This window comes from Lucilia sericata, unplaced genomic scaffold (genome assembly GCF_015586225.1).
Source record: "Lucilia sericata isolate MDLA Ls3-8-SP2 unplaced genomic scaffold, ASM1558622v1 Contig000881F_arrow, whole genome shotgun sequence".
Taxonomy (NCBI): Eukaryota; Metazoa; Arthropoda; class Insecta; order Diptera; family Calliphoridae; genus Lucilia; species Lucilia sericata.
Genome location: NW_023994871.1, coordinates 77,110 through 105,099, shown reverse-complemented (window position 1 = coordinate 105,099; position 27,990 = coordinate 77,110). Strand labels below are relative to the sequence as shown.

Below are 27,990 nucleotides of genomic sequence, written 5' to 3'. Positions count from 1 at the left end.
AGTCGAAAGGTCGAAAAGTCGACTTTTAACTAAATGCAAAAAGTCGAAAAGTCGACTTTTCGTTTCAACTATAGAACCCTAGTAACAACACTATAAATCGTGACAGAAAAAGTATAGGCATTTTAATACCATTTTTGGTGATTACTTTTTTGTACAACTGTTCAAGTAAAATAGTTATCGGTTTGTTTTCTTCACGCTCGTCGCAGGTAAAATGTCAAAACAATTGTCAATTCTTATTGTTTTTGTTTTGTGTAGTCATTCTGAAAAAAATACTTCACTGTGAAAAAGTGAATACGGAAAATTTTATTACAGAGGAGAAAAAAAAACATAAAAGTGTTAAATTAAGTGTAAAAATTATAAATAATTTGTAAAAATTATTACAAAATAAAGCAAAAAGTTTAATTCTTAAAAAACAAAAGAAATTATATGTCATTCTTAAAAATATAAGTGTTAATTTGTAGTCTAAAAAAAAAACAAACCCAAAAAAGACACAAAAAATGGCTTCATTTTTTAATGTGGGTACCAACCCATTTTCTACGCCTGTTGGCCAAAGGATTGGTAAGTTTTTTACATATTTTTCTTTTTTCATATTTAATTAATTTCAAAATTTCTGCAGTATATGTCTTTTGTTATTACGTTGTTGTTTTTGCTGATCTTGTTTTTTTAGAATATATAATTTAAAGCCTAATTTTGTACGTCTGGTTGTTTTTTTCCCAACATTTCCAATACCAGCTGTAGTTGAAGAAATTGAATTTTCACCATTTCTCTGTGTGCACTTTCAATTACTCATTTTTTTATGTTCAGGTGCAATAACAATAATAATAATAATACAAATTGTTGTTGTTTTGACTTTGTGTGTTTTTTGTTTGTCTCCATATTTGTTGTTTTTTATCAAAGTTCATTTCTTTTTTATTGTTGTTTTCACGCTACCATATGTTTGATAGTGCTTTTTAGTTTCTGCTTAAGTTTGTAACATGTTTTTTCTGTAGAGCAAATGTTTATAATAGAGAAATAAATCGCAAAGAAAACGTCTGTATCTTAAATAGAATTTATATAAAAAATTATATATCTATAATAGACGCCTTTCTAAAGAAAAATTCTCTATAAAAGGGATTTCTTTGTCAAAATTTGTGTAAATTTTGTTTTATAAACATTTAATAGAATAAAACTGCTGCTTAATATAGGAATGAGTCTATAACTAACTAAAAGATTTCTGTATTTTAGTCTAGTTGTGTTCTCCTTCACTAGTGGCTATGATGGAAATCGAACTCACGACCTCCGGTGTGACAGATTAGAACACTAACTACTAAACTATCGGATACACTCTTTTATTTCTTATAATGTACGATAGTTTCCATATGTTTCTATAAAAACAATTTTTAACAAATTTGTTTAAAAACGCTGATGTTTATCAACCCATTAAATGTTCTAGTCTGAAGGTTTGTTAAAATATAGTTAGTACTGTTTGTTCTTGACCAATTGCTGTTGCGTTTTATTTTTTTGGTGGTCGGTTTGTTGATGGTGTTGTTGTTAAATATCATGTCTTTTATGTTTATGGTTATTAATATATCTGTATTAACCTCAATATGAAAAGGTTTTTTTTGTTAATAATTGATATGTACAAAATACAATTTTAGTTAAAGCAACAAATATGAAGAGAAATAAAGTCGTATATGGAAATTAAAACAGAAAATCTGTGAAATTATGTATAATCTAAGCAACAGTCAGGTTAATAATATAGTCTAGTCTATGATCTAGTCTAAAGTCTAGTCTACAGCCTATTCTACTCTATAGTTTAGCTTATAGGCTAGAGTATAGAGTAGTCTTTAGTATAGCCTATAGGCAAGATTATAGAGTGATCTATAGTTTAGCCTATAGGCTAGAGTATAGAGTAGTCTATATAGCTGGAGTAGTCTAGTTTATAGTCTAGTCTATAGTCTAGTATATAGTCTAGTTTATAGTCTAGTAATAGTCTAGTCTATAGTCTAGTCTATAGTCTAGTCTATAGTCTAGTCTATAGTCTAGTCTATAGTCTAGTCTATAGTCTAGTCTATAGTCTAGTCTGTAGTCTAGTCTATAGTCTAGTCTATAGTCTAGTCTATAGTCTATAGTCTAGTCTATAGTCTAGTCTATAGTCTAGTCTATAGTCTAGTCTATAGTCTAGTCTATAGTCTAGTCTATAGTCTAGTCTATAGTCTAGTCTATAGTCTAGTCTATAGTCTAGTCTATAGTCTAGTCTATAGTCTAGTCTATAGTCTAGTCTATAGTCTAGTCTATAGTCTAGTCTATAGTCTAGTCTATAGTCTAGTCTATAGTCTAGTCTATAGTCTAGTCTATAGTCTAGTCTATAGTCTAGTCTATAGTCTAGTCTATAGTCTAGTCTATAGTCTAGTCTATAGTCTAGTCTATAGTCTAGTCTATCTAGTCTAGTCTATAGTCTAGTCTATAGTCTAGTCTATAGTCTAGTCTATAGTCTAGTCTATAGTCTAGTCTATAGTCTAGTCTATAGTCTAGTCTATAGTCTAATCTATAGTCTAGTCTATAGTCTAGTCTATAGTCTAGTCTATAGTCTAGTCTATAGTCTAGTCTATAGTCTAGTCTATAGTCTAGTCTATAGTCTAGTCTATAGTCTAGTCTATAGTCTAGTCTATAGTCTAGTCTATAGTCTAGTCTATAGTCTAGTCTATAGTCTAGTCTATAGTCTAGTCTATAGTCTAGTCTATAGTCTAGTCTATAGTCTAGTCTATAGTCTAGTCTATAGTCTAGTCTATAGTCTAGTCTATAGTCTAGTCTATAGTCTAGTCTATAGTCTAGTCTATAGTCTAGTCTATAGTCTAGTCTATAGTCTAGTCTATAGTCTAGTCTATAGTCTAGTCTATAGTCTAGTCTATAGTCTAGTCTATAGTCTAGTCTATAGTCTAGTCTATAGTCTAGTCTATAGTCTAGTCTATAGTCTAGTCTATAGTCCTAGTCTATAGTCTAGTCTATAGTCTAGTCTATAGTCTAGTCTATAGTCTAGTCTATAGTCTAGTCTATAGTCTAGTCTATAGTCTAGTCTATAGTCTAGTCTATAGTCTAGTCTATAGTCTAGTCTATAGTCTAGTCTATAGTCTAGTCTATAGTCTACTCTATAGTCTACTCTATAGTCTAGTCTATAGTCTAGTCTATAGTCTAGTCTATAGTCTAGTCTATAGTCTAGTCTATAGTCTAGTCTATAGTCTAGTCTATAGTCTAGTCTATAGTCTAGTCTATAGTCTAGTCTATAGTCTAGTCTATAGTCTAGTCTATAGTCTAGTCTATAGTCTAGTCTATAGTCTAGTCTATAGTCTAGTCTATAGTCTAGTCTATAGTCTAGTCTATAGTCTAGTCTATAGTCTAGTCTATAGTCTAGTCTATAGTCTAGTCTATAGTCTAGTTTATAGTCTAGTCTATAGTCTAGTTTATAGTCTAGTCTATAGTCTAGTCTATAGTCTAGTCTAGTCTAGTCTATAGTCTAGTCTATAGTCTAGTCTATAGTCTAGTCTGTAGTCTAGTCTATAGACTAGACTATAGACTTGTCGATTGTATAGTTGACAATCTGATCGATAAACTATTCTATAATCTTGTCGAATTTCCACAGTCTATTCGATAGAACAGTCTATTCGAAATTCTAGTCGATAATTTGATCGGTAGTCTCGTCTTTAGTCTATCATTTTATTGAATGGTAATTGTATCCTCATTTTTCGGGTGAAGGTTGTGTTTAATGAATGAATCAAAGTTTCTTATCTAAAAATAATTGTACATGCCTTTTGTAATTAACCAAACTATGTATGTATATCATTATAGAGCTATTTCGATATCGATTAAAATGTTTTTGTTGTTCAATAAAGCCCTTACGTACAACTTGAATAATTTATATCAAATTTTTCGTAAACAAAACCAAATTATTCTTATAATTTCTACTTATAATTAAAACAGCTTATGAGGGAAAAATAAGAAAACATATTGTTTACCAAAATTGCAAATTTTCATAAAAAATGCTAATTTTATTTCCAAGAAATTAAAAGTAAATAAATAATATAAAAGAAACTGAAACAAAACACTTGTTTATACTTTCGTTTAATTGTTAATATAATTTTGTTATGGTTTTACTATTTATTGTTTAAGAAAGTTATAATAATATGATTCTATAAAAAGAAATTTCTTAAAATGTTTTTTGTTTCTTCATAAAATATAATTCTTTGTTTTATTTTTGTTGCTATTGTTGCTATCTTAATTAAGTCTTAATGAAATTCAACTTATGACAATGGATTTATTATTGTAATCTAATCTTTAGTTGTAAAATATAACAAAATACTTTTTTAATATAAACAAAAGAAATTCAATTTTCTTATTTATAAAATCTAGCTAAAATTTTCTTTTGTTCTTGAACTTTATAAAAATTCAAAGAAAATATTTTGATCTACAAATTTTGTCTATTTTGCAAATAGGTACATTTCAAAATATTTAACTCATTTATTTTCAAAATATATTTACTAAGTGAGTGATTAACAAATCTTGTTTAAATGCATTATGAAAATGAATAATTATTATAATTCATATTAAAATCATTCCAAATTTTAAACCAAGCGCAACAATTTAATAACATTTCACTGTTATTTGTCTTCCATACGTAGACGTTTGATTTTTTTTTATGTAATCATCAACCATTAAACCGCTGAACTACAAATACTGTAGCAAAATGAAAACGCCAGTAATAAATACTGAAAATCAGTCAGTGCCTCTACTGCTTACGATGACTAATATATTGTTTGGAATGAAATGTATTTTGTTTTCTTCTTTTATATTTAGTTCAATATTGAGAGATATGTAGGTACACGGTAAAAAATATGACTGATAAAAGAAGCCGGTAAGAAACTTTTATAAGCAAATATACTACGGCCTGATTTCTATGCGCATTTGTTCCATTCAAAGACTATAGACTATACTATAGACTAGACTATAGACTGGACTATAGACTAGACTATAGACTAGACTATAGACTAGACTATAGACTAGACTATAGACAAGACTATAGACTAGACTATAGACTAGACTATAGACTAGACTATAGACTAGACTATAGGCTAGACTATAGACTAGACTATAGACTAGACTATAGACTAGACTATAGACTAGACTATAGACTAGACTATAGACTAGACTATAGACTAGACTATAGACTAGACTATAGACTAGACTATAGACTAGACTATAGACTAGACTATAGACTAGACTATAGACTAGACTATAGACTAGACTATAGACTAGACTATAGACTAGACTATAGACTAGACTATAGACTAGACTATAGACTAGACTATAGACTAGACTATAGACTACACTATAGACTAGACTATAGACTAGACTATAGACTAGACTATAGACTAGACTATAGACTAGACTATAGACTAGACTATAGACTAGACTATAGACTAGACTATAGACTAGACTATAGACTAGACTATAGACTAGACTATAGACTAGACTATAGACTAGACTATAGACTAGACTATAGACTAGACTATAGACTAGACTATAGACTAGACTATAGACTAGACTATAGACTAGACTATAGACTAGACTATAGACTAGACTATAGACTAGACTATAGACTAGACTATAGACTAGACTATATAGACTAGACTATAGACTAGACTATAGACTAGACTATAGACTAGACTATAGACTAGACTATAGACTAGACTATAGACTAGACTATAGACTAGACTATAGACTAGACTATAGACTAGACTATAGACTAGACTATAGACTAGACTATAGACTAGACTATAGACTAGACTATAGACTAGACTATAGACTAGACTATAGACTAGACTATAGACTAGACTATAGACTAGACTATAGACTAGACTATAGACTAGACTATAGACTAGACTATAGACTAGACTATAGACTAGACTATAGACTAGACTATAGACTAGACTATAGACTAGACTATAGACTAGATACTATAGACTATAGATAGACTAGACTATAGACTAGACTAGACTATAGACTAGACTATAGACTAGACTAGACTATAGACTAGACTAGACTATAGACTAGACTATAGACTAGACTATAGACTAGACTATAGACTAGACTATAGACTAGACTATAGACTAGACTATAGACTAGACTATAGACTAGACTATAGACTAGACTATAGACTAGACTATAGACTAGACTATAGACTAGACTATAGACTAGACTATAGACTAGACTATAGACTAGACTATAGACTAGACTATAGACTAGACTATAGACTAGACTATAGACTAGACTATAGACTAGACTATAGACTAGACTATAGACTAGACTATAGACTAGACTATAGACTAGACTATAGACTAGACTATAGACTAGACTATAGACTAGACTATAGACTAGACTATAGACTAGACTATAGACTAGACTATAGACTAGACTATAGACTAGACTATAGACTAGACTATAGACTAGACTATAGACTAGACTATAGACTAGACTATAGACTATAGACTAGACTATAGACTAGACTATAGACTAGACTATAGACTAGACTATAGACTAGAGATAGACTAGACTATAGACTAGACTATAGACTAGACTATAGACTAGACTATAGACTAGACTATAGACTAGACTATAGACTAGACTATAGACTAGACTATAGACTAGACTTAGACTAACTATAGACTAGACTATAGACTAGACTATAGACTATACTAGACTATAGACTAGACTATAGACTAGACTATAGACTTAGACTAGACTAGACTATAGACTAGACTATAGACTAGACTATAGACTAGACTATAGACTAGACTATAGACTAGACTATAGACTAGATATAGACTAGACTATAGACTAGACTATAGACTAGACTATAGACTATAGACTAGACTATAGACTAGACTATAGACTAGACTATAGACTAGACTATAGACTAGACTATAGACTAGACTATAGACTAGACTATAGACTAGACTATAGACTAGACTATAGACTAGACTATAGACTAGACTATAGACTAGACTATAGACTAGACTATAGACTAGACTATAGACTAGACTATAGACTAGACTATAGACTAGACTATAGACTAGACTATAGACTAGACTATAGACTATAGACTAGACTATAGACTAGACTATAGACTAGACTATAGACTAGACTATAGACTAGACTATAGACTAGACTATAGACTAGACTATAGACTAGACTATAGACTAGACTATAGACTAGACTATAGACTAGACTATAGACTAGACTATAGACTAGACTATAGATAGACTAGACTATAGACTAGACTAGACTAGACTATGACTAGACTAGACTATAGACTAGACTATAGACTAGACTATAGACTAGACTAGACTAGACTATAGACTAGACTATAGACTAGACTATAGACTAGACTATAGACTAGACTATGACTAGACTATAGACTAGACTATAGACTAGACTATAGACTATAGACTAGACTATAGACTAGACTATAGACTAGACTATAGACTAGACTATAGACTAGAGACTATAGACTAGACTATAGACTAGACTATAGACTAGACTATAGACTAGACTATAGACTAGATAGAGACTATAGACTAGACTAGACTATAGACTAGACTAGACTATAGACTAGACTAGACTATAGACTAGACTACTATAGACTAGACTAGACTATAGCCTAGACTATAGACTAGACTATAGACTAGACTATAGACTAGACTATAGACTAGACTATAGACTAGACTAGACTATAGACTAGACTATAGACTAGACTATAGACTAGACTATAGACTAGACTATAGACTATAGACTAGACTATAGACTAGACTATAGACTAGACTATAGACTAGACTATAGACTAGACTATAGACTAGACTATAGACTAGACTATAGACTAGACTATAGACTAGACTACTAGACTATAGACTAGACTATAGACTAGACTATAGACTAGACTATAGACTAGACTATAGACTAGACTATAGACTAGACTATAGACTAGACTATAGACTAGACTATAGACTAGACTATAGACTAGACTATAGACTAGACTATAGACTAGACTATAGACTAGACTATAGACTAGACTATAGACTAGACTATAGACTAGACTATAGACTAGACTATAGACTAGACTATAGACTAGACTATAGACTAGACTATAGACTAGACTATAGACTAGACTATAGACTAGACTATAGACTAGACTATAGACTAGACTATAGACTAGACTATAGACTAGACTATAGACTAGACTATAGACTAGACTAGACTAGATTATAGACTAGACTATAGACTAGACTATAGACTAGACTATAGACTAGACTATAGACTAGACTATAGACTAGACTATAGACTAGACTATAGACTAGACTATAGACTACACTATAGACTAGACTATAGACTAGACTATAGACTAGACTATAGACTAGACTATAGACTAGACTATAGACTAGACTATAGACTAGACTATAGACTACACTATAGACTACACTATAGACTAGACTATAGACTAGACTATAGACTAGACTATAGACTAGACTATAGACTAGACTATAGACTAGACTATAGACTAGACTATAGACTAGACTATAGACTAGACTATAGACTAGACTATAGACTAGACTATAGACTAGACTAGACTAGACTATAGACTAGACTATAGACTAGACTATAGACTAGACTATAGACTAGACTATAGACTAGACTATAGACTATAGACTAGACTATAGACTAGACTATAGACTAGACTATAGACTAGACTATAGACTAGACTATAGACTAGACTATAGACTAGACTATAGACTAGACTATAGACTAGACTATAGACTAGACTATAGACTAGACTATAGACTAGACTATAGACTAGACTATAGACTAGACTATAGACTAGACTATAGACTAGACTATAGACTAGACTATAGACTAGACTATAGACTAGACTATAGACTAGACTATAGACTAGACTATAGGACTAGACTATAGACTAGACTATAGACTAGACTAGATAGACTAGACTATAGACAGACTATAGACTAGACTATTAGACTAGACTATAGACTAGACTATAGACTAGACTATAGACTAGACTATAGACTAGACTATAGACTAGACTATAGACTAGACTATAGACTAGACTATAGACTAGACTACTGACTAGGCTATAGACTAGACTAAAGGCTAGGCTATAGACTAGACTATAGACTAGTCTATAGACTAGATTATAGACTATATTATGGACTAGACTTTATTTTGAACTGAAAAATTTCCAAAATATTGAAATTGAATATAATTCCATTTAAACTTTAATATACTTTTTCAGTAAACTTGTTAATTATGGAAAAATATTTAGCTCTATTTAAAAAAATATTGAAGACTTTTTCAAGTGCTAATTTTTAAATATTACATTTAAATATGTGTTAATTAAATGGTATACAAAAATACTTTGTATAAATGTATTTTATGCTAAAAAGTTAATTAAACATTAATTTTTATGTTATCTGTTTAGAACAAGCCACCGATGCATCTTTAGCATCTGAAAACTGGGCTCTCAATATGGAAATCTGCGATATGATCAATGAATCTTCCGATACAGCACGTGATGCCATGAAAGCCATACGTAAACGTTTACAACAGAATGCTGGTAAAAATAATCAAGTCATTATGTTTACCCTGATTGTCTTAGAGACTTGTGTTAAGAATTGTGGCAAAGCGTTTCCATGTGCTAGTGGCTCAAAAAGACTTTATACAAGAATTGGTTAAATTGATAGGTCCGAAAAATGATCCACCCATGGTGGTGCAGGAAAAAGTACTCAGTCTTATACAGACTTGGGCAGATGCGTTTAAAAATCAACCAGATTTGAATGGGGTAACACAAATGTATACCGAACTAAAGAATAAGGGTATTGAATTCCCACAGCCAGATGCTGAAAATATGGCTCCCATATATACACCTCAAAGGGTAAGAGAAACAAGAAGGTATTGAAAAAGATGGATAACTATTTCATGGTTTTGTTTTATAGAGTGTTCCCGAGCAGCCACCACCTCAGGTTATGAGTCAACCTGCTGCTGTATCACCACAACATCCCATTATGACCGGAGCAGCTTTACCGGTAAGATTTATAGATCAATATCTGTAAAATTTTATATAAATTTAAAATTTTTCTTTAGGCTGCTGGTCCCACACAACTCTCGGCAGAACAAATTGCTAAATTACACTCTGAATTGGAAATTGTATCGATGAACATGTCGATTTTAGGTGAAATGTTGACAGAACTTAACCGGGCCAAGAGGAACCGGATGATTATCAATTACTCAATGATTTAACAGCTACATGCAAGTAAGTATTATTAAACGAGAAATCAAGACTAGCAAAATGTAAAGTATTTACTAGTCTACTACTACAGCCAATCGTTTACCTTAATTCTCTTTTCTTCACAGAGAAATGCAATCACGTATTGTTGATCTAATTGGTCGTGTTACCGATGATGAACTGACCGCTGAATTGCTACGCATCAATGATGAGTTAAACAACTTGTTCTTGCGTCATCAACGTTATGAGAAGAATCGTGCCAGTCACACTGGTGTCACTTCACCATCAGCAGTTTTAGGCGCTGCCATTGGTATACCACCACCATCGAATGCAGCTACGGTTGGTGCAGCTGCTGCAGGTGGTGCTGCCGCCGCTGAATCACCAAAATTATTAGATTTTCCCGATAGTAATAAAGATGATTTGTTAAATAGTTTTAGTCGTTTAGGTATGGAGACTTGAAGTAATGGTAAAAACTTAATTTATTAATTTATTTTGCTTATTTAAAGGTGTCAGTAATACAACGAAACCAACAGCCAAGGATGCCGATGAATTTGATATGTTGGCACAATCTCGCACTAATGGCAACAAGTAAGTTAAACAAATCTAATTAAATTCGAAATTTGATAATGTTGGATTTCGATGTCTGAACTATATTCTTGCCTATAGAATGGACTATAGTCTTGTCTATAGTCTGGACTACAGTCTTGTCTATAGTGTGAACTATAGTCTTGTCTATAGTGTGGACTATAGTCTTGTCTATAGTGTGGACTATAGCTTTGTCTTTAGTCTAGACTATAGTCTTGTCTATACTCTGGACTATTGTCTTGTCTATAGTCTGGACTATAGTCTTGTCTATAGTGTGGACTATAGTCTTGTCTATACTCTGGACTATTGTCTTGTCTATAGTCTGGACTATAGTCTGGATAATAGTCTAGTCTATAGTCTGGACTATAGTCTTGTCTATAGTCTGGACTATAGTCTTGTCTATAGTCTGGACTATAGTCTTGTCTATAGTCTGGACTATAGTCTTGTCTATAGTCTGGACTATAGTCTTGTCTATAGTTTGGACTATAGTCTTGTCTATAGTCTGGACTATAGTCTTGTCTATAGTCTGGACTATAGTCTTGTCTATAGTCTGGACTATAGTCTTGTCTATAGTCTTGTCTATAGTCTGGACTATAGTCTTGTCTATAGTCTGGACTATAGTCTTGTCTATAGTCTGGACTATAGTCTTGTCTATAGTCTTGTCTATAGTCTGGACTATAGTCTTGTCTATAGTCTGGACTATAGTCTTGTCTATAGTCTGGACTATAGTCTTGTATATAGTCTGGACTATAGTCTGGACTATAGTCTGGACTATAGTCTGGGACTATAGTCTGGACTATAGTCTTTGTCTATAGTCTGAACTATAGTCTGGATAATAGTCTAGTCTATAGTCCTGGATAATAGTCTAGTCTATAGTCTGGACTATAGTCTTGCCTATAGTCTGGACTGTAGTCTTGCCTATAGTCTGGACTGTAGTCTTGTCTATAGTCTGGACTATAGTCTTGTCTATAGTTTGGACTATAGTCTGTCTATAGTCTGGACTATAGTCTTGTCTATAGTCTGAACTATAGTCTTGTCTATAGTCTGAACTATAGTCTTGTCTATAGTCTGGACTATAGTCTTGTCTATAGTCTGGACTATAGTCTTGTCTATAGTCTGGACTATAGTCTTGTCTATAGTCTGGACTATAGTCTTGTCTATAGTCTGGACTATAGTCTTGTCTATAGTCTGGACTATAGTCTTGTCTATAGTCTGGACTATAGTCTTGTCTATAGTCTGGACTATAGTCTTGTCTATAGTCTGGACTATAGTCTTGTCTATAGTCTGGACTATATCTTGTCTATAGTTGGACTATAGTCTTGTCTATAGTCTGGACTATAGTCTTGTCTTTAGTCTGGACTATAGTGTTGTCTATAGTCTGGACTATAGTGTTGTCTATAGTCTGGACTATAGTTTGGATAATAGTCTAGTCTATAGTCTGGACTATTGTCTTGTCTATAGTCTGGACTATAGTTTTGTCTATAATCTGGACTATAGTTTTGTCTACAGTCTGGACTATAGTTTTGTCTATAGTCTGGACTATAGTCTTGTCTATAGTCTGGACTATAGTCTTGTCTATACTCTGGACTATAGTTTTGTCTATAATCTGGACTATAGTTTTGTCTATAGTCTGTACTATAGTTTTGTCTATAGTCTGGACTATAGTCTTGTCTATAGTCTGGACTATAGTCTTGTCTATAGTCTATACTATAGTTTTGTCTATAATCTGGACTATAGTTTTGTCTATAGTCTGGACTATAGTTTTGTCTATAGTCTGGATTATAGTCTGGATAATAGTCTAGTCTATAGTCTGGACTATAGTCGTGTCTATTGACTAGACTATAGTCTTGTCTATAGTGTGGACTATAGTCTTGTCTATAGTCTGGACTATAGTCTTATCTATTATCGAGACTATAATATATTTGTAATAAAAATTTCACTACAATATCACCGCAATATCGAAATCTCACTGAAATATCGAATTATTGAAGTTTTAGCAAAATTTCGTCGAAAATTTAAAATTTTTCTGAAATATTGATATTTCACAAAAATATCGAAATTTTACTGAAATATTGAAATTTTAAATAAATATCGTAATACGAAAAAAATATTGAAATTTATCAAAATTTTCTCAAAATATGGAAAGTTATCAAAATTTCGCAATTTGAAATATTAAAATTTCACAAAAATGTCAAAATTTCATTAAAATATTGAAATTTTGAAAAATATCCAAATTTCACCAAAGTTTCTCTAAATATCGAAATTTCGTCAAAATATCGAAATTTTACCGAAATATTGAAATTTCTTCGAAATTAAAAATATGTATAAATATTTAAAATATTCGAATAATCGATATTTTTAATATCACTGAAATTCTTTACAAATTGTAACACTTTCTTTTTCTAGCAAAAGTGATTTATTAAAAGACATTCCAACATTGGACGCCACCGCTGGCAGTTTGGGATCACCCTTTAAACGTCCCGGCAACAATATGCCGGTGGTAAGTAAAGTGAGTATTGCTAAAGATTTCATAAGAAACTAATATTTCTTTTCATTATTATTTTTCCTTTATTATATAAATATATTTTTTTTATAAATATTTCTTTTTTTACAAATTGGCAAAATATATTTTACAAAAATTTTAATCAATTATTTTTTTTTAATTTTTTTCTAATTTAAAATGGCTTTTTTAAAAAACTTGTGTTAAAAAAAACAAAAAAAAAAAAAAACTTTAACTTTATGTTTGGATTTTATGTTTTTGATGAAAATGAAATATAAATTATTTTGGTTTAAAATATAAAAAATACAAAACAAAAAAGCCTGCTAAAGAAAATGAGATCGATGAGATGGAAGAATGGTTAGGCAGCTCTGTAAGTAAAGATTATTTTATATTTTTTTGTTTAATTTTTTTTAATACGTTTTAGTTGATTAAATTAAACTAATTTTGGTAGTAGTTTCATTTCACCTTAATAAATTTTAGTTACATTTTAGTTTAACATCATGCCAAATAAACAACCACCAACATTTTATGTATAATTTGCTTTTTATAATTAATCAAATTATAAAATACTTTTTTTTTTAAATACAAATATATAGTTAATAAAGTTTTCTAAATTATCTATTGCAGAAAGAGATTGAGGGTCTAGAGGAAACGGTAACCAGCTCAGAATTTGATAAATTTCTTGAAGAACGAGCTGCTGCGGCCGAAAATCTTCCCACTATACAAGCCACTAATAATTTAGATAATGCTCAACAGCTTACAGCAACAGCGGATAAAAATAAATCGAAAAAAGCCGAAGAAGATCTACTATTACTTTGAGCTTATGGTTGTTGGAGTATTTATATAATTTGTTGTTAAAATTTCTACTTTTATTAACTACTTCGTCTGAAAAGAAAAGAAAAAAAACCTCATCAATGAAAGGAAAACAACCAACACACATTATTATAATATTATTAAAATAATATTGGCTTTAATTGTTTATTTACTAAATGTCTAATTCAAAATACAACAACAAGTAATAGATAAAACGATAACTCGATAAACGATAAACAATTTATTTATACATACATATATATATCTAATGATAAAAAACACTCTAACATTACTAATGATATAGAAAAACTAACAAAATAAAAAAATAATTAAAAAAAAGTATTGCTCTTATATATACACACACACACCCACTTAACTTTAACTTATTTCATTAAAAAAAGCGTAAAAACTAAAGTAAAAAATAAACACACAACAACAGCCAACAACAACACACTTTTTTATATGTTTAAATGTGTTTTAAAACTAATAATTTTTGTGTAAAACTTTATTGTATATCATTGTTTACAAATTATGTTTAACTTTATTAATTTTATATCAGAAACAAATTTAAATAATTCCCTTTATGGCTTTAAATTAACTTTATATTAAACTAAAAAAAAAGACCCTCTTTAACAAATTCCTTTTTGTTACAATTTTTGCTCAAGTTTTTGTTTATATTCTTAATGTTAAATGTTAAATTTTGTTTCTTGCTCTATTTCTTTTTAAATTTTTTGCTTTAGTATTTAAAATATATTTAAATTTTAAGTTTTGTTGTTATTATTTGTAATTTTTTTTTTGCTTTAAATTATAATTTATTCGTGTATTTTTTTCAAGTGTATATACAAATTAAAGTCTTATTAAAGACTTTTAAATTATACAAACATTTCATTCATTTTGTTTTATTTGTTTAATTATTTTAAATTCGTTTAATATTTGTTTGTTAACGAGTTTCATTAAGAATATTAATTAAATACTTTATTCAAATTTTATAAGGTTTTTTATTAAATTTTTATTTATTTTTCTTTTTTCCAAAAATAAATATTAAATTATATTCAACAGAATAAAAAATGTTTTTTTTTATTTGAAAATAGAAAGTTGAAAACAGGATTTCAGTTTTGACTAGACTATAGGCTAGATTATAGACTAGAATATAGGCTAGACTAAAGACTAGACTCTAGACCAAACTATTAATCAGACTATATATTTGACTATAGACCAGACTATAGACTACACTGTCTAGTCTATACACCTAGTCTATCTACACTCTATCTATCTATCTATCTATCTATCTATCTATCTATCTATCTATCTATCTATCTATCTATCTATCTATCTATCTATCTATCTATCTATCTATCTATCTATCTATCTATCTATCTATCTATCTATCTATCTATCTATCTATCTATCTATCTATCTATCTATCTATCTATCTATCTATCTATCTATCTATCTATCTATCTATCTATCTATCTATCTATCTATCTATCTATCTATCTATCTATCTATCTATCTATCTATCTATCTATCTATCTAGCTATCTATCTATCTATCTATCTATCTATCTATCTATCTATCTATCTATCTATCTATCTATCTATCTATCTATCTATCTATCTATCTATCTATCTATCTATCTATCTATCTATCTACTATCTATCTATCTATCTATCTATCTATCTATCTATCTATCTATCTATCTATCTAGCTATCTATCTATCTATCTATCTATCTATCTATCTATCTATCTATCTATCTATCTATCTATCTATCTATCTATCTATCTACTATCTATCTATCTATCTATCTATCTATCTATCTATCTATCTATCTAGCTATCTATCTATCTATCTATCTATCTATCTATCTATCTATCTACCTATCTATCTATCTATCTATCTATCTATCTATCTATCTATCTATCTATCTATCTATCTATCTATCTATCTATCTATCTATCTATCTATCTACTATCTATCTATCTATCTATCTATCTATCTATCTATCTATCTATCTATCTATCTATCTATCTATCTATCTATCTATCTATCTATCTATCTATCTATCTATCTATCTATCTATCTATCTATCTATCTATCTATCTATCTCTATCTATCTATCTATCTATCTATCTATCTATCTATCTATCTATCTATCTATCTATCTATCTATCTCTATCTATCTATCTATCTATCTATCTATCTATCTATCTATCTATCTATCTATCTATCTATCTATCTATCTATCTATCTATCTATCTATATATCTATCTATCTATCTATCTATCTATCTATCTATCTATCTATCTATCTATCTATCTATCTATCTATCTATCTATCTATCTACTATCTATCTATCTATCTATCTATCTATCTATCTATATCTATCTATCTATCTATCTATCTATCTATCTATCTATCTATCTATCTATCTATCTATCTATCTATCTATCTATCTATATCTATCTATCTATCTATCTATCTATCTATCTATCTATCTATCTATCTATCTATCTATCTATCTATCTATCTATCTATCTATCTATCTATCTATCTATCTATCTATCTATCTATCTATCTATCTATCTATCTATCTATCTCTATCTATCTATCTATCTCTATCTATCATCTATCTATCTATCTATCTATCTATCTATCTATCTATCTATCTATCTATCTATCTATCTATCTATCTATCTATCTATCTATCTATCTATCTATCTATCTATCTATCTATCTATCTATCTATCTATCTATCTCTATCTATCCATCTATCTATCTATCTCTATCTATATATCATCTATCTATCTATCTATCTATCTATCTATCTATCTATCTATCTATCTATCTATCTATCTATCTATCTATCTATCTATCTATCTATCTATCTATCTATCTATCTATCTATCTATCTATCTATCTATCTATCTATCTATCTATCTATCTATCTATCTATCTATCTATCTATCTATCTATATCTATCTATCTATCTATCTATCTATCTATCTATCTATCTATCTATCTATCTATCTATCTATCTATCTATCTATCTATCTATCTATCTATCTATCTATCTCTATCTATCTATCTATCTATCTATCTATCTATCTATCTATCTATCTATCTATCTATCTATCTATCTATCTATCTATCTATCTATCTATCTATCTATCTATCTATCTATCTATCTATCTATCTATCTATCTATCTATCTATCTATCTATCTATCTATCTATCTCTATCTATCTATCTATCTCTATCTATCTATCTATCTATCTATCTATCTATCTATCTATCTATCTATCTATCTATCTATCTATCTATCTATCTATCTATCTATCTATCTATCTATCTATCTATCTATCTATCTATCTCTATCTATCTATCTATCTATCTATCTATCTATCTATCTATCTATCTATCTATCTATCTATCTATCTATCTATCTATCTATCTGTCTATGCTCTTTTCCTTTAACAACTCTATTAAAATCGATAATTTTTTCATTTTTAATGTTATCGCCTTACCATTGAATATTTAATACAAATTAGTATTGCCAACTTTTACACATTTCATAATCAAAACAAAAACACATGTTTTTGACAGTTAACAACAAAACAATAAACACACTGTAAAACTCTTTTGTAATACAATTTTACAAAGTTTGTTCAAGAAAAATGATAAATTCACGATTATTTCGTTTAATACACGATAAAAGATTAAGTGTACCAGTTTTAAGATGTTTTCATCATGAATTTACCAAGCCGGAACCAGAGAAATCTCTGAAAGAAAAGCAGGAAAAACAAAAAATTCTTCAAGCGGAAAGTGTGAACAACCAGCAGGAGGACAATGATCTAACAAGAGCTTTAGGACAAAAATACAAAATATTTCGAGAGGAAGAATCTCCCGAGATTTTGGATATATTCGAGGAACGTCAACGCTATCAGACTCAAGATGAACCTGACGAAATAGTGGATGATAGTTATGCGGGTTTAAATTTGAAGCGTAAGCAACTTGTAGAAAAAAAGCCGGCATTTTTAATTAAAAAAATTCTAATTTAGGTGGCCTTACCGGTGTTTTCGATATAGAGGATTTGGTGGATGTCTTGCGCAAAGAAAATGCTGAAGATATATTTGTCTGCTCCGTGCCCAAAGAATTGAAATACATAGATTACATGGTGGTATGCAGTGGTCGCAGTTATCGTCATATGTTAGCCATGGCTGAGTTTGTGCGAAGAGTTTATAAAATAAAACGTCAAAAAGGTGATATTTTACCTCGCATTGAGGGCGAAAAAAGTCGTGATTGGATGGCTATGGATTTGGGCAATATAGCTTTACATATCTTTTCACCCATCAAAAGAGAGTCCTATGACTTAGAATCCCTTTGGGCCATAGGCATTGAATATGATCGTGAATTCAATAAACCCCAAGATCCACTGGTGGAGCTATTCGAAAAACATTCCACCTTATTGGCTGATATAAAACCCCAAAAGTAATTGTTACATAATTTAGTAAACTACTTGTTATTTTATTTAGTTTTTATTAACAATTATTTAAATACATTACAAAAAAGAAGGAAACTTAATAATGAACACAAAAAATGCTTATTCTTCTTAAACTACCAATATATACAATTATTTGCTAACTTCTTATGGAAATCAAACAGACTGGGAAATACATAGTTCTTATCGATTCTATCTTCACCGTATTTCTTCATTAAATATTGGGCATTACGTTCATGCACTAAGGCGGCATTCCAACCACAAGCTCTCGCTGCCATATAGTCGGTGGTGGGGCCATCACCTATATGTAGACATTGTTCTGGTTTGAGATCCTTAATATCGGCTGCCTTAATGGCCATACCGAATATTTCCTTATTTGGTTTTTCCTCTTTGCAATCGTATGAATTTAAAATGAAATCAAAATAATGATCAATTTTAAGATTTTTCAATAGAACTACTAGACGTGGATCGAAATTAGCTATGACGCCCATGGCAAAGGGTGGCTGACGATTGGGTGATTCCTTCATGCCCAGCTGCTGTTGCATGCGCAAGTAATTGAGTAAATCAATGCTGCCATTACAGTGTTCCCAACATGAGGTCGATTTGTATAAGTCCAACAAGTGATTGGTGAAGTTTTCGATTTTATCATCTGGAATTTTGGCGCCACATTCATCAAAGGTATCTGAAAATAGAGGACAGTTGAGTGTAATTTCAAAATAGACTATTGGCGAAACTATAGAATACTAGACTATAGAATAGATGAAAGACTAGACTATAGACTAGAAGATAGACTAGACTACAGAATGGTCTATAGAGTGCACTATAGACTTGACTATAGACTAGACTACATATATTAGACTATAGACTAGACTTTTGAAAGGAAAGGACTTGCTTTTAGCTTATGTTTCTATTTATAGTTACTCTAAAAAAATCTTTTCATAAGTTTTTTGAAATCTTTTGTTTACTAACCGAAATTCTAATCTAATAAACTCTAAACAATAACATTAAGAAATCTTATCAGTTATATTTATATATGTATATTATTGTATTATATCTCTACTATATTGGCGCATGTTGGGACAGACGTCAAAATTATCACACATTGTTTTAGAAATCTTTAGGGGATAATTTAAAATATAACAATAAAAACAATCAGTAATCTATGGTAATGGAATATTTCTGTTGATTCATGTTCTAAACAAGATTTTATACCAAATTACAACTATAAATTGTTAATGTTAAAAGATAATTTCTTAAAACACATGGCAAATTTATGATTTTAAAAAAGTTTTGGAAAATTTGATATTAGGAATCAGTTTCAGCTTAACATTTTGTTAGAAATACTGACTAAAACCGGTTACAAATAAAATATCTATTACTCCAGAACATTTTGGAAGTTTTTTAGATGAAGGGTATAACAAATTCGTTAACAAAGAATTTTATTTTTGTTCTTATCATAATAAGTATGTAGATTATCTATTGCAAATTATCTAACTGGGCCAAAACAAAACATTTTAATACAATTTATAAATTTTTTTTCTACGTTTTGTTTACAAATTGTTTATTGAACTTGAACTTTGGAAAAGGAAGAGAAGACACGTACGACATTTTATTATAAAGGAATTTTTCGATAAATGATCTTTTTTTTAGAGAATGTTCGATAAATTCTATATTATTATGCAGAATCTTAGATAAATTTTCTATTTTAAGAAAATTTTCGTTGAATTCTTTCTGTCATTTTAGAGAATTCTCTCTTTTTTAGGGAATTTTCGATAAATTCTTACCTTTTAGGGAATTTTCGATAGTTTTTCACTATTTGGAGAATTTTGAAAAAATTCTCATTTTTTAGAGAATTTTCAATAAATTCTCACTTTTTGGAACATTTTTGATAAATTTTCTGTTTTTTTAAATTTTCGATAAATTCCGTCTTTTTAGAGAATTCTCGATAAATTCTCTCTTACTTTTTAGAGAATTTTCGATAAATTCTTACCTTTTAGGGAATTTTCGATAAATTTTCACTATTTGGAGAATTTTCAAAAAATTCTTAATTTTTAGAGAATTTTCGATAAATTCTCACTTTTTGGAGAATTTTTGATAAATTTTCACTTTTTAGAGAATATTCGATTAATTCTCACTTTTAAGAGAATTGCGATAAATTCTCAGTTTTTACAGAATTTTCAATAAATTCTCAGTTTTTACAGAATTTTCAATAAATTCTCAGTTTTTACAGAATTTTCAATAAATTATATTTTTTTTTGAGAATTTTCGATAACTTTACAGTTTCTAGAGAATTTTCGATAAATTCTCACTTTTTAGAGAATATCGATAAATTCTAACTTTCTAGAGAATTTTCGATAAATTCTCACTTTCTAGAGAATTGTTAATTTGTCTCTCTTTTTGGAGAATTTTTGATAAATTCTAACTTTTAAAAGAATTTTCGATAAATTCTCACTTTTTAGAGAATTTTTGATAAATTCTCACTTTCTAGAGAATTTTCGATAAATTCTCACTTTTTAAAGAATTTTCGATAAATTCTCACTTTTTAGAGAATTTTCGATAAATTCTCACTTTTTAAAGAATTTTCGATAAATTCTCACTTTCTAGAGAATTTTCGATAAATTCTCACATTCTAGAGAATTTTCGATAAATTCTCACATTCTAGAGAATTGTCAATTTGTCTCTCTTTTTGGAGAATTTTTGATAAATCCTCATTTTTTGGAGAATTTTTGATAAATCCTCATTTTTTAGAGAATTTTCGGTAAATTCTCACTTTTTAAAGAATTTTCAATAAATTCTCACTTTTTATAGAATTTTCGATAAATTCATTAATTTGGTAAAATTAATTTTTTAACACTTGACCTTTGACCTTGCGTATTTTCATTAAAATTTGTCAAAAAATTATCATATTTTCCTAATTTTTAAAAAGATTTTCAATCATTTCTTAAATTTTCAAACAGATATTCAATAAAATATTTAACATTGTAATGATATTCAATATTTTAAATAGATAACTTTTTATGAAATTAAACAATTGACAACTTATATTTTCAATTTATGGTAAAAATTTTGATCTTCCGTTTTAATAGTTAAAATGATCTACACGCGATATTAATGACGATTTCAAAACACAATTGTCCATTAATTTTGCACACAAATTTCTTTAAGTGTAAGTGTGCTATTTTCTTTCAATTAAGAAAAATGTACAATTGTTAAAAAATTGATTGAATACACACTTTCAAAATTATGAACTTTAACCCAGCAAGATACAACTCTTAATAATTGTCACAAATTTTTTGTCAGTGAAAATTCACTATTTTCACTTAATTTAGGAATTTTTTTTTTCAATTAATTTACTATGTACCACAAATCTTAGTATTTTTTTAATTAATTTATATTTTAGATTTCACACTCATTGCACACTTACGTGATATTAACTCACGCCACCATTGCTGCCAGTCCATTAAAGCTGAGGTTCTGCCAAAATTTGGATATAAACGATTCATTTTGTGCCTGCGATTAAATTTTCATCGAAATTATAATATTCTATTTAAACAAATTAAAAAAATACACACCAATTGGATTTAAAACTTTTAGCCAAATCATCATTATCACATAAAACCCCAAAAAGAGCACCAATTTCTCCATACTGTTTACCGGGACTGGTGCGAAATTTCAGCAGAGTATTAGTGACATCAAAGGTTATTAAACGTAAACGTGCTAAACTGCTGGTCATATTTATTTAAATTAATTTTCAATTTACTACAACTTATTGATTTTCAATTAAAAACTTTATTTGTTATTAACTCCAATTGTAATTCTTTCCGTTTTAAGATAGCAAGTAGTGTTTGGGGTTGCTTCGCTCAACAGCTCCCAATAACTGATTGACTAGATGGTTAGACTGACTAAAGCTTTCTGTGCTACTGAATGAAGTACTCGATCGTATAACAATAACAAACTTTTTTTATAACACAAAAATATAAATACTTGTTCGTACAACAATCTAAATTAGTTTATTTCAAATAAATAAAAAATAAAACTCAACTCAACTGAAAACGAAACTGAAACTGATTATTGCTATTTTTGCTACTTTCTTTCCAGTCGTTCGTCCGTCCATGTGTCTATCCGTCCGTCCGTTCGTCCCAACATCGGTCTATCAGTTTGTCTATCTGTCTTTTCTTTAATCTTCTCTCATGTTCTATACTTTATATTACTGTTATTGTTGTTGTTGGCTTTACTGGTTGTGTGATAAGCCGACTTTTTTGCCCCCTCTGTCTTTATATTATTTCGGTTTAATAATGGAACGAACGTCATTTGTTTCTGATATTTCGTACACATGTCGTTGAGAAGGAGGGAGATTGGTGTGGATGGGTAGAAGTATGCTGATGATGATTTCGTATTCAATCGTTATGTCAAATTATGGAAGACGTGCATTATTGAGGAAAACAAAAACTGTGTAGTCATACTAGAACATAATAAAAAATAAACATAAACATTAAAGTAAAACGCGAATAAGGTAGACAATTAAAATACCATACTTTATGAAAGGGGAATAGAAAAAAGATCGATTCAAAAGTCTCCGGTCTAGTTTAGAGAGTAGTCTATAGCCTAGTATATAGTCTAGTCTATAGTCTAGTCTATAGTCTAGTCTATAATCTAGTCTATAGTCTAGTCTATAATCTAGTCTATAATCTAGTATATAATCTAGTCTATAATATAGTCTATAATATAGTCTATAGTCTAGTCTACAATCTAGTCTATAGTCTAGTCTATAGTCGAGTCTATAGTCGAGTCTATAGTCTAGTCTATAGTCGAGTCTATAGTCGAGTCTATAGTCGAGTCTATAGTCGAGTCTATAGTCGAGTCTATAGTCGAGTCTATAGTCGAGTCTATAGTCGAGTCTATAGTCGAGTCTATAGTCGAGTCCTATAGTCGAGTCTATAGTCGAGTCTATAGTCTAGTCTATAGTCCTAGTCCTAGTATAATAGTCTAGTCTATAGTCATAGTCGAGGTCTATGTCCTATATAGTCTAGTATATAGTCTAGTCTAGAGTCTAGTCTATAGTCTATCTATAGTCTAGTCTATAGTCTAGTCTATAGTCTAGTCTATAGTCTAGTCTATAGTCCTAGTCTATAGTCTAGTCTATAGTCTAGGTCTATAGTCTAGTCTATAGTCTAGTCTATAGTCTAGTCTATAGTCTAGTCTATAGTCTAGTCTATAGTCTAGTCCTATAGTCTAGTCCTATAGTCTAGTCTATAGTCTAGTCTATAGTCTAGTCTATAGTCTAGTCTATAGTCTAGTCTATAGTCTAGTCTATAGTCGAGTCTATAGTCTAGTCTATAGTCTAGTCGATAGTCTAGTCTATAGTCTAGTCTATAGTCCTAGTCTATAGTCTAATCTATATCTAGTCTATAGTCTAGTATAGTCTAGTCTATAGTCTAGTCTATAGTCTAGTCTATAGTCTAGTCTATAGTCTAGTCTATAGTCTAGTCTATAGTCTAGTCTATAGTCTAGTCTATAGTCCTAGTCTATAGTCTAGTCTATAGTCTAGTCTATAGTCTAGTCTATAGTCTAGTCTATAGTCTAGTCTATAGTCTAGTCTATAGTCTAGTCTATAGTCTAGTCTATAGTCTAGTCTATAGTTAGTCTATAGTCTAGTCATAGTCCTAGTCTATAGTCTAGTCTATAGTCTAGTCCTATAGTCTAGTCTATAGTCTAGTCTATAGTCTAGTCTATAGTCTAGTCTATAGTCTAGTCTATAGTCTAGTCTATAGTCTAGTCTATAGTCTAGTCTATAGTCTAGTCTATAGTCTAGTCTATAGTCTATTCTATAGTCTAGTCTATAGTCTAGTCTATAGTCTAGTCTATAGTCTAGTCTATAGTCTAGTCTATAGTCTAGTCTATAGTCTAGTCTATAGTCTAGTCTATAGTCTAGTCTAGAGTCTAGTCTATAGTCTAGTCTATAGTCTAGTCTATAGTCTAGTCTATAGTCTAGTCTATAGTCTAGTCTATAGTCTAGTCTATAGTCTAGTCTATAGTCTAGTCTATAGTCTAGTCTATAGTCTAGTCTATAGTCTAGTCTATAGTCTAGTCTATAGTCTAGTCTATAGTCTAGTCTATAGTTAGTCTATAGTCTAGTCTAACTAGTCTAGTCTATCGTCTAGTCTATAGTCTAGTCTATAGTCTAGTCTATCGTCTAGTTATAGTCTAGTCTATAGTGTAGTCTATAGTCTAGTCTATAGTCTAGTCTATAGTCTAGTCTATAGTCTAGTCTATAGTGTAGGCTATAGTCTAGTCTACAGATTATAGATTCAATTTAAATTTTTTGTTACTAGTGTTCTTTTAATACCACTTCAACATGTGTAGGGTGCAGTATTAAATAATAATAAAAAATAAATAAAAACAATAGCAAAAAAATTTAAATAAACCAGTCATAAACAAAGTGACATTTGCTTATCACTAGAAGAACATTGATATAAACAAAACAAAAAACAATATGAAAATTTACTCCAAAAAAGTAACCAAAAAATACTTAAGCTGAATACAAAAATCAGAAAACCATATTAATCACACTACTCATGAAATAATCAGATTATCTTCCCAACTCAAATACAAAATTATAATTAAACGATCGATCAATTTAAGGTACATTCATATTACAAAAAAAAAAAAGAACTTGACTCGCACTTAAACTACCGTAATTAATGTGGATTTGACTGACTGACAGTGGCGTGACAATAGTTATTAAATTCACCACACTTTGCATTTTAGATAAATAAAAATAAATAAAAACAAAATTATTTAATGAATTCAAAATTTAACTTGTTAGTTATCTAAACGCACACACGGAATTCAATTTAAAATTATTATTAACTTATAAATATTTATATAAATTTTTTATTTTTGAAAACAAATTATTGTAGATTTAGATTAGTTTGTTGTGTTTTTTTTGTTTCTTTTGAAGAGTTATTTTTTTAATATTTATAATAATAACAAATTAGTAAAATGTTTGTCATTATTAAAATTATAGCAATTTTGTGTAAATTATTATAACGGTTTATAAATGTTATTTGATTAATTTGCTTTTATCTCTAATGTGTTTGTTTAACTAAAGAATTATTTCTTTTTTTAAAGAATTACTAATTACCTGCACGCTTTTTCTAATTTTGGGCATTTAAGATAACTTTTATGAAATTGGATTAAATAGCTTAACAGGTTTTCAGAATATCACACAGAACACGTTTGAATTATCAAAAAAAAAAAAAAAAAAAGATATCTAAACCAGGACTTTAGTCTATAGCCTATATAGTCTATAATATAATCTAATCCATACTCTGGACTTCAGTCTAGACTATTGCCTTGACTTTAGAGTAGTCCATAGTCAGGATTATAACCAAGACTATAACCAAGACCATATTCTGGATTAATATATAGTCTGGAATATAGTTTAGTATATAGTCTAGTCTATAGAGTGCACTATATTCTGGACTATACTGGTCTATAGTCTATTTAATAGTGTGAACTTTAGTCTAGTCTGATCTAGAATTTGGACTATAGTTTAGTCTACAGTCTGGACTATATTTTAGTCTATAGTCTGGCATATAGTCTATAGTGAAGTCTATAGTCCAGCTAATAGTTTGGACTCTAGTCTAGCCTAAAGTCTAAACTATAGTCGGATCTAAAGTCTGGACTATAGTCTAGTCAACAGTCTGGACTATAGTCTAGTTTATAGTGAAGTCTACAGTCTAGTCAATTGTTTGGACTATTGTCTGGACCATAGTCTGATCCAGAGTCTTGACTACAGTCTGATCTAGAGTTTGGACTATAGTCTGATCTAGAGTCTGGACTATAGTCTAGTCTATAGTCTGGACTATAGTCTAGTCTATAGTCTGGACTATAGTCTAGTCTATAGTCTGGACTATAGTCTAGTCTATAGTCTGGACTATATTCTAGTCTATAGTCTGAACTATAGTCTAATCTAGTCTGTAGTGACGTCTACAGTCTAGTCAATTGTTTGGACTATAGTCTAACCTATAGTCTGGACTATAGTCTGATCTAGAGTCTGGACTATAGTCTAGTCTAGTCTATAGTCTGGACTAAAGTCTAGTCTATAGTCTGGACTATAGTCTAGTCTAAAATATAGTCCATAATCTGAACTATAGTCTAGTCTATAGTCAGGACTATAATCTAGCCAATAGTCTGGCATATAGTCTAGTCTATAGTGAAGTCTATAGTCTAGTCAATAGTTTGGATTATAGTCTAGCCTATAGTCTGGATCACAGTCTGATCTAGAGTCTGGACTATAGTCTAATCTATAGTATGAACTATAGTCTAGTCTATAGTATGGACTATAGTCTAGTCTATAGTCTGGACTATGGTCTAGTATACAGTATAGCCCATATTCTGGACTATAGTCAGGACTATAATCCAGCAAATAGTCTGGACAATAGTATAGTCTATAGTCGGGGCTATAATTTAGTCATTAGTTTGGATTATAGTCTAGTCAATATTCTGAGCTATAGTATAGTGTGATCTATAGTATGGTCTATAGTCTAGTCTATATTCTAGCCTGTAGCTTGGACTATACTCTTGTCTATAGTCTGGATATTTTATAGTTTGTACTATATTCTATTCTAGACTAGTCATTAGTTTGTAATCTGTATTGGTTGAACAATAAGCTGTAATATATTCTGATCTACAATGTGGACTATATTTTAGTCTACAAAATGGACAATATGTGTGTTCTCTAATATGTAATAAAATATAGTGTAAAGTTAGAAATAGGGTAGTAAGTAGTCTGCGATGTAGTCTCGTCCGTAGTCTGGACTATAGTCTAGACTCTAGACTAAAAGTAAAGTTTGTTGTTGTGTTTCCCTTGAAACTTAATTTTGAATTGTTTTTTATATTCAAATTCTTATTGATCTTTGTCTGTTGGGTTATTTATTTATTTGATCCCTAAGATATGCTACAAATTTTAGATCTATGATCTTGAGACTAATTGTATAGTGTTGCCAGAAGAGGTTATTTGTAGTTGATCACATTTTCAAATAGTCGTTTTATTTGTACAATTTCAAAAATTTCCCACAAAATACAGATTTCCACCAGAAAGCTTTTTGGAAAATTGATGAAAAATACTAAATATTTTAAATAATTTGGCACAATTGCACTTCGTTAAAATACAATTTAAATTTTATTATTAAAATGAATTCAAAGCTAATTTTAATTTTTATATAGTCATAATTATAATTCCAAAAGGAATACATGAAAT

At 29.7% G+C, this 27,990-nt stretch overlaps 3 protein-coding genes across 4 annotated transcripts; 2 read left to right on the top strand and 1 right to left on the bottom strand.

The window, feature by feature from the left end:
* The first annotated feature begins 242 nt into the window (after positions 1 to 242).
* Positions 243 to 14,846, top strand: LOC119608807 (TOM1-like protein 2). Its single transcript, XM_037963334.1, is given in 11 exon segments — positions 243 to 558; positions 9,524 to 9,729; positions 9,731 to 9,976; positions 10,038 to 10,127; positions 10,186 to 10,291; positions 10,294 to 10,354; positions 10,456 to 10,772; positions 10,834 to 10,915; positions 13,319 to 13,412; positions 13,732 to 13,782; positions 14,040 to 14,846. Coding segments are annotated over 11 exon segments (1,506 nt in total). The 5' UTR covers positions 243 to 497; the 3' UTR covers positions 14,232 to 14,846.
* Positions 14,847 to 17,834: 2,988 nt separating this feature from the next.
* Positions 17,835 to 18,816, top strand: LOC119608806. The gene is made up of 2 exons (XM_037963333.1): positions 17,835 to 18,229; positions 18,286 to 18,816. Exons 1-2 carry the CDS (start codon positions 17,902 to 17,904, stop codon positions 18,717 to 18,719), a joined length of 762 nt encoding a protein of 253 aa, XP_037819261.1. The 5' UTR covers positions 17,835 to 17,901; the 3' UTR covers positions 18,720 to 18,816.
* LOC119608805 (rhythmically expressed gene 2 protein) lies at positions 18,747 to 22,880 on the bottom strand. Of its 2 annotated transcripts, XM_037963332.1 has the most exons (4): positions 22,547 to 22,880; positions 22,298 to 22,507; positions 22,150 to 22,235; positions 18,747 to 19,407 (listed from the first exon to the last, which is right to left on the bottom strand). In XM_037963332.1, exons 2-4 carry the CDS (start codon positions 22,456 to 22,458, stop codon positions 18,842 to 18,844), a joined length of 813 nt encoding a protein of 270 aa, XP_037819260.1. In that variant the 5' UTR covers positions 22,459 to 22,507; positions 22,547 to 22,880; the 3' UTR covers positions 18,747 to 18,841. The 2 variants fall into 2 exon arrangements, with proteins under 2 accessions (XP_037819260.1, XP_037819258.1); XM_037963330.1 differs by having other exon boundaries at positions 22,298 to 22,879.
* Between the last annotated feature and the right edge of the window lie 5,110 nt (positions 22,881 to 27,990).

Excerpts from the sequence above, each read along its gene's own strand:
- LOC119608806 (XM_037963333.1), top strand. The coding sequence starts at position 17,902 with ATGATAAATTCACGATTATTTCGTTTAATACACGATAAAAGATTAAGT. Across the intron at positions 18,230-18,285 it reads TGCGGGTTTAAATTTGAAGC|GTGGCCTTACCGGTGTTTTC; the intron begins GTAAGCAACTTG and ends ATTCTAATTTAG.
- LOC119608805 (XM_037963332.1), bottom strand. The coding sequence starts at position 22,458 with ATGACCAGCAGTTTAGCACGTTTACGTTTAATAACCTTTGATGTCACT. Across the intron at positions 22,236-22,297 it reads AAAAGTTTTAAATCCAATTG|GCACAAAATGAATCGTTTAT; the intron begins GTGTGTATTTTT and ends ATTTAATCGCAG. Across the intron at positions 19,408-22,149 it reads GTGGCGTGAGTTAATATCAC|ATACCTTTGATGAATGTGGC; the intron begins GTAAGTGTGCAA and ends CTCTATTTTCAG.